A 7076-nucleotide genomic window follows, 5' to 3' on the forward strand; every position below is an offset into this window, starting at 1 on the left:
TAATATATTAATTCAATGATTTATCATTATTTGCTAAAATCTCATTCTCGTTTCTTCCTTTATTAGATGAATGGTGATTAATGACATCATTCAAACTATCTTCTTCTCTTTCTAATCGTTCAACCTTGTTTCTGAGCTCGCTTAACCTTGTATTAAGTGAATTTTGTAGTTCAGGATTCATTTGATTCATTGTTTGAATTAAAGTGCCCCATTGTTCCAATGACAGTAATTTTTCAACGGTTTCGTTCTTTTCCCTTGATAGATCATCTAAACAAGCTTTCGCATCGTTTAGCTGTTGCTCAATCAACATATTTTTTTTGTCTATTTCCTGTATAATATTTTCTTTAATCATTAGTTCGTGTTCTTTATTCACCAAAGTTTCTGTAAGTCTAAGCTGTTTCTCATTTTCCAATTTCACTGTTTTATCTAGCTTTTCTGTGAAGTTGTTTCTGATTAAATCAATTTCGTGCTCATATTCAATTCTCTTCCTTTCAAAACCATCGTGTTGATCTAGCATTTGGTTGATTAAGCGTTTTTCCCTCTCTTGTTGTATTTTACAAATCTCTTGAATTTTTAGATTATTTTCTTCATCCTTTTTTCTAAGCTTTCCGTCCATGTAATCATTTAATTGTATAATTTCATTATCCCTGGCATCTAATAGTCTTCTGATATGACTTTCAAATGAACCAAATTTACGTTTTAATTCTTCATTTATTCTGATTTGTTCTTTCTCATCGATGATTTTCTCTTCTAATTTCTGCCTTAATGTTTCTATTTCTTCTGTTTGTTTTTTGCATGTATGTAGAATTTCAATATATTTGTCATTTTCCTTCTTAATAACATTTTCATACTCTAATTTTTGTTCTTCCAACGCCTTATCTATATCAGTCATTCTATATGAGCTATCTTCCAATGCGGAAAGTAAGATAGACTCTCTGTGTTCCAATGATTTCATATTTTGTCTAATAGCCTCAACTTCATCTTTTAAGTCTTTCATAGTTTTTTCTTGATTTGTTTTTTCTTCTTTAGAAATTTCCAGTTGAGCTTTTAATAGCATCACATGATCTTGTAATACGTTATTTAGCTCATATCCTCTTTTAAGCTCTTCTAGTGATATTTTATTTTCATCGTTGCATGACTTAATGTTTTCTAATAATTTTTCAATTTCTTTATTCGCGTTTTCCTTTGTCTCTAGTAAATGAAGCTTTTCGTCTGTAACTTGGTTTACCACTAGATTTAATTTATGTATCTTTTCTTCCAGTTGGCCTATCTTATCATTTAGTTCCGTCTTCTCAGCTAAGAGTTTGTTCTTTTCTGCTTGCAATTGAATCAAAGCAATTTCCGAATTATTAAGATTAGCTATATTTCTTTCATTCTGAATTTTCATAGCTTCTATTTCCATTATATAGTTATGTATTGTTCCGTCAACTCTCCCATCTTGAATGTCATTCAGCAGTTTTTTCATACTATCCTTATATTTCTCCTTACTTCTTTTTGCATTTATAAGTTCTTTTTGTAATAAATCCACCTTTTGAGATAATTTTATTATTTCAAAGTTACTTTTTTGCATCTGCTCTCTAAGAATAGCAGCAAAATTATCTTTTCCCATTACAATTTTTTTTAATTTAGATATTGATATGGTTAATTTACGAATCAAGTCATTAATAATAGAGGAGTTTTCGTAGTAATTATCAGCGTAGTCATATCTATCGTTAATTTGTTGGCCAGCTGCAATATTATATTCATTATTTGACGAATTAATTGAGGAATCTGCCGATTTACTGTAACTGATTGATTCATCTTCTTGAAAACTTTCCTTTGAAATATTTCGTCTAATAGTACCATTACCAGTGTTTAAAAAATGGTTAGTATAGACTTTGCTATTGTTTCCGGTATCAAACTTAGGAGAGGTTAAGTTAATTACGCTGCTGTTATTAGCATTAAATGAATCCGACATTTGTATTGAAAGTTGTTCTAAGTCGTTACTTACTGATCGAAATATGGATTCGAACTCACTTGAGCTGTCATGATCAATCTTGCTAAATCTTTTGTTAACATGATTATTTTCTACTATTACAGAATTATTATCTTCAGCTGAATATGAACTACTCTCCGATGAGTTATCAGAATTATCTGTTTTCACCAATAATTCATTTCTAAAATTCATTTTGTTTTTGTTTGCATTAGCTTCGCGTTTAAAATTGAGTTTTTCATTTGGGAAATTTGCAGAAACAAGAAGTCTTTTACCTTCATTAGTATTCATAATTAATGACTCACTGAATCTTGGAGGTATTCCAAACGCTTTTGATATATTCTTATTATTTCCATGTAGCTTAATTTCTTGTGATTTTTGACTTTTTTTATTTAGTCTTTTCTCAAGAGGAGTTACCATTACATAAATTAATTACAATATACATTAATTTCTTTGATATTATAGTGGTTCAGCTTAAAAAATAAATTTTATAGTTTTAGTTATTAATATTGCTTAGTTAATAATAAATGTGTGTTTCTACCAACTTTGCACACAAAATATAATTTTTAAAACATTAGAGATAATCTTTCTTCATATAAAAAATCAAACTATATTTTAAATAACAACATTTAGTAATTTCATGTTTGGATCTCAAAATTTCGTTTGATAATTCCACTTTAATTGCATTACATATACAAATACAGTTATAGGGTAACTAGATACCGCCATAATATTAACGTATTTAAATTTACTAATATTTTTAAACAGATCAAAATGTCACATTTATTTCACGCAATTGGGCATGAGTATTCTTATTTCGACAAAAAGAATTATTCTAAAGATGATTGGATAGCTAAAATTAACAATTCTACAACCGTTTATGTTGGGAATCTCTCTTTCTTTACGACAGAAGAGATAATTAGCGAAACATTTAGTTTGTGCGGATCAATAAAAGCTATTTATATGGGTTTGAACCATCAAACAATGCAACCGTGTGGCTTCTGTTTTGTCCAGTTCTATAGGCACTCTGATGCTCTAACTGCTGTCACATTTCTAAATCGTTCATATTGTGATGGGAGGGAAATACGCGTTGATTGGGATTCTGGCGAAGATATTTCAGGAAGTAGAAGATATGGGCGTGGATGTACAGGATTTCAATGGCGTGATGAGCTAAGAAATCAAATAGATCCCGATCGTCAACTTGACGGAGTTGAGACAACTAATTATTCTAAAAATTATAAATTTTCTCACGGGAGTAATTTTGGCTATCAGAGGAAACATCTAGGAGGAAGGGGAAGGAATTATCGTGGAACATTTAGCAGTTCACATCATAATAAGCATAATAAACATAAATATCAACCATTTGAACAATTGAAAAATGCTAACGGATCTCACAATAACTATCCTGATTATTGATTATATTTTTACTAAATTATTATTTTACACTGAATCTATGTGTTCTATTTCATCCATTCTTTCCCCATTCCTAATCAATAACGTTTTTTTTAGATCAGGGGATTCCGCTCTCAATTTATAAATTGAATTTTTTCTTAAATTGCATACCGTATCTACTTTACATCTTGGGCAATATGGATTTAAGTAGCCATTTATGCTATATATACGCTCATTACATGATTTGCATAACCAGGATTCTTTTATTGCAATCTGATTACATACAATGGATTCTGGATGCTCTTCTTTACAAATGGGATTTGCAATACCCTCTGTCCAAATACCGCATTTCTTACACTTCATTGCATTGTGAATTTTAACCGAGCTAATATTTCTTTTAAGCTCGGCTGCTTTATCTGCTTCTTCTAAATCCGCTAGTCTTTTCTTAAGTTGGCCAGATTCCAATTTTTGAATCGTACCATCACATGATGTTTTTAGTGACACAACTTGGTCAATTTTTGACAAAATATTACTCAAGTTTAGGTTTTGTTTTGTGATATTCTGTTTTCTACCTTTTAGACTTTCGCATAATAAATTTGTTTTCTCAGTCTCTTCCTTCAAGATTTTTCCTTCATAAAAAGAGATTCTCTTATGCACATCTTTCCAATTCACATCTATCTGTGTTTCTGGCACTTTTAAGTTTTCATTTTCATCAGGTTTTTCAATTTGGATTCTTGGCCAGTATCCCTTACTATTGCAGAGCTTGTGCCTGATTTTTAATGCAAACATCGCGGTTTCGATTTCCATGGTCTTTAGTTCTAGATTTGAAATAGAATAAATAATTCCACTTTTTACTATACTATCAAGGGATGTACTAAACGTATCAAAGTTTGATAGATATCTCAGAATGTTTAGTACTTCACTATTATTATTATCTTTAATTGCCTTATTTAACTTGTCGTTAAGATCAAGGATTTCGTCCTTCCGTGACAAATCTTCATCAAGAACCGTCTTAACACGTTTCAATTCCTCATTAGTCTTGGTATACTCAATTTTATTCAAGTTAGTTTTAACTAACCTCTTAAATTGCATTTTATTATCTTTCGAAATATGTTTCAATGACTCTGTTTTTATATTTTCTGTTTCCCCAGAATGATTAGGTTTATTACTATTTTGCAAGGCTGAAGAAAATATTAATTGATTTTCATTTGATTTTTTTTTAAAATTTTCTATTGATTTCGAAGAAGCATGATGTTTGCATAGCCGGCCCTGATGATTGGAATCGATTGGATTTGTGCATATTGTTCCATTTTTATTTATACCTTTACAAATGGAGAATCCATTAACTTTGCCTACTTTAACAACTTGGCTTAGTTTTGAAATGCTTAAATAGCTTTTACAATTTCTCCCATCAGAAGTAATTATTGATGGGTTTATGATTAAATATAAATATCCAATCGTTTCATTTTGGAGTTGTTCGAATACTTCTCCGAAGAGATATAACCTACATTTGTTACCTTTTAAATCAGTGATATTCCATATGGTATATCTTTTATTGATTTCATCATTTGAATACTTTAAATCGTTTGAAATTGAGTAAAATACGATAAATACGTAATTGCTCTTAGAATTATCTTTAGAAGTTACACTAATTTGATCTAACCCAGATAATTTTATTAAGTTTCCATTTTCAACCAATTCTCCCAACCTAACTTTTGGAATTAAAATGTTTTCTAGAAATAGACATGAATTCTCCTCGAATATTTGAGTGTTTTTGTTGGATTTTTTTTCAAGACCTTCCATAATAAATTTTTATTCAAAATTCGCACAAAAAAAGCATGATTTGTGGGGAGAACGAAATAAAGTAAAAGTTAATAATATAGTCTAACTCATAAACATCTATAGTAACTTTAAAATAAACTATATATATTTTTAACGGAATTTTTTTTCTTGAAAATTGTATTAAGAAGCTACGTCCACATAATTAACTTCCACACGTATAAATATTTGGTAACACCATTAAAAAAATTTAAAAAAAATATATAAGGGAACGAATAAAAAATAATTATTCTGATTGGAATGGAAGCATAATTTATAAAAAAGCATTTTATTCATTTGTGAGAGATAAATTAGAAAGTTCAATAATTGATACAGAGCAGTGTAAAGATCGTATTAAAATGGATGAAAATTGCTTTAATGTACACTCTCCTGGGGTTTTTGAAATTAGAAAGGCAGGAAAAAGTTTTAGGAAGTCTGCCCCTGCTGTAGTTAGAGCAATACCAAGAATAAATAAAAGATATTCTAAACCCCCTTTTTCAGTCGAGCAATTAGAAAAAATATGTGCAGATTATATTCGTCCATATAAGCAGATTTTTAGAGACGCCATATTAACATATACAGAGAGAAAAATAAAAAGTAAGAGGAAATGTGAACTATTCCGAAAAGTCTTGTTGAGTAGAGAGAACTTATATTTCAACAATCTAAAAAAATGTGTAATTTTTGATACAGATTGGCTGAAGGAAAAATATAAACAAGACGAAAATAAAATAATATCATTGACAAACAATGAAACCAAATCTGTAATGGATGTATATTTATTGAGGTCGGTTGCAAATGAAAAGGCAAATAAGCAGAGGGAACTCTTATTGAAGCTCAAACAATTTTGGTCTGAATATCCAAAAAGGCTTAACAAAAAAATCGAATGTGAAAAAAGTAAAATATTGTGCATGATGAGATTTATTGGCGAAACTAAGCCAAAAGGGGAACTTGAAAACAAACCAATCCGGGATAATTCAATCAATTCATCTCATCCAAATGTACTTAGCAACAATGAGAAGTTCTCTTTAGAGCAACTAGAGCAAATTAGGCTGATGGCTACGGGGTACGAGGTCACAACAGAGAAATTTTCAGTAATGATTGATAATTTGACTCAAAGGATAGACCATATTCTAGGAGCAGAAAAACGATTAAATAACGTCGCAAAAGCTTTAGTTTTGAACTCTCAGAAATAATTATTTTGTTAAAAGCCCATTTTTGGCGCCTTTGTATTTGTATTTTTTACACTTATAAAATGTTAAATTGCTGTGAAAATTAATGAAAATGAGTGCAAGGTTAAGTATTGAAGATGTGATTGAGAGAATGGAAGATGAAAAACTACGCTTGTTGCAAAATCAATCTGTTACGAGATACGATCCTAATGTTAGAGGACGCCATTCAGTTGTATGTAGGCATTGGATTAGAAACATGTGTATGAAAGGGGATTTTTGCGATTTTTTACACCAGTATGACTATGAAAGAATGCCACCATGTTTTACATATCAAAAGTATGGTGTATGCGTGGATGAGGCACTAGGAAATTGCCCTTTCAAGCACAAGGCGGATGACACACCGCTTTGTGCGCAATATTTCCTCGGATTCTGTAAATATGGACCTAAGTGTAAAAGACGGCATGAGCCAAAAGCGAGACACGAAATACCAGACTTCCTTCCTGACTCATTCCTATTATCTATAATACAGGACAAAAACTTAATACCTAAAATGGACCCAGAAACATTCTCCATTATTAAAGTATTGGAGGACATTTGCAAAGAAAGCTATGCGCAAGCTGTTTGCTCGGAAATATCAAATAATAGTTAAAAGTCTCACAATTAATACCTATAATTACTTTATTAATCACTTTTAGGGTATTCCAATCGAATGTTTTTCATTAATC

The 7076-nt window shown here is 30.4% G+C and overlaps 5 protein-coding genes across 5 annotated transcripts; 3 read left to right on the forward strand and 2 right to left on the reverse strand.

Moving 5' to 3' along the window:
- Positions 1 to 7: 7 nt before the first annotated feature.
- ELE39_002588 (kinesin-related) lies at positions 8 to 2392 on the reverse strand (the record flags this gene model as incomplete). The annotated part of the gene is made up of 1 exon (XM_067345438.1): positions 8 to 2392. One exon carries the CDS (start codon positions 2390 to 2392, stop codon positions 8 to 10), a length of 2385 nt encoding a protein of 794 aa, XP_067202206.1.
- A 354-nt stretch (positions 2393 to 2746) lies between these two features.
- ELE39_002589 (RNA recognition motif-containing) lies at positions 2747 to 3388 on the forward strand (the record flags this gene model as incomplete). Its single annotated transcript, XM_067345439.1, has 1 exon — positions 2747 to 3388. The coding sequence occupies one exon, from the start codon at positions 2747 to 2749 to the stop codon at positions 3386 to 3388; it is 642 nt and encodes a 213-aa protein (XP_067202207.1).
- Positions 3389 to 3412: 24 nt separating this feature from the next.
- ELE39_002590 (Mcm10p-like Mcm10p-like) lies at positions 3413 to 5167 on the reverse strand (the record flags this gene model as incomplete). Its single annotated transcript, XM_067345440.1, has 1 exon — positions 3413 to 5167. The coding sequence occupies one exon, from the start codon at positions 5165 to 5167 to the stop codon at positions 3413 to 3415; it is 1755 nt and encodes a 584-aa protein (XP_067202208.1).
- A 374-nt stretch (positions 5168 to 5541) lies between these two features.
- Positions 5542 to 6375, forward strand: ELE39_002591 (uncharacterized protein; the record flags this gene model as incomplete). Its single annotated transcript, XM_067345441.1, has 1 exon — positions 5542 to 6375. The coding sequence occupies one exon, from the start codon at positions 5542 to 5544 to the stop codon at positions 6373 to 6375; it is 834 nt and encodes a 277-aa protein (XP_067202209.1).
- An 88-nt stretch (positions 6376 to 6463) lies between these two features.
- On the forward strand, positions 6464 to 7000 carry ELE39_002592 (cleavage and polyadenylation specificity factor 4-like 3x Zn C3H1 domains; the record flags this gene model as incomplete). The annotated part of the gene is made up of 1 exon (XM_067345442.1): positions 6464 to 7000. The coding sequence occupies one exon, from the start codon at positions 6464 to 6466 to the stop codon at positions 6998 to 7000; it is 537 nt and encodes a 178-aa protein (XP_067202210.1).
- Positions 7001 to 7076: the final 76 nt, after the last annotated feature.

The sequence above is a fragment of the Cryptosporidium sp. chipmunk genotype I genome, assembly GCF_004936735.1.
Source record: "Cryptosporidium sp. chipmunk genotype I strain 37763 chromosome Unknown contig_26, whole genome shotgun sequence".
NCBI lineage: Eukaryota > Apicomplexa > Conoidasida > Eucoccidiorida > Cryptosporidiidae > Cryptosporidium > Cryptosporidium sp. chipmunk genotype I.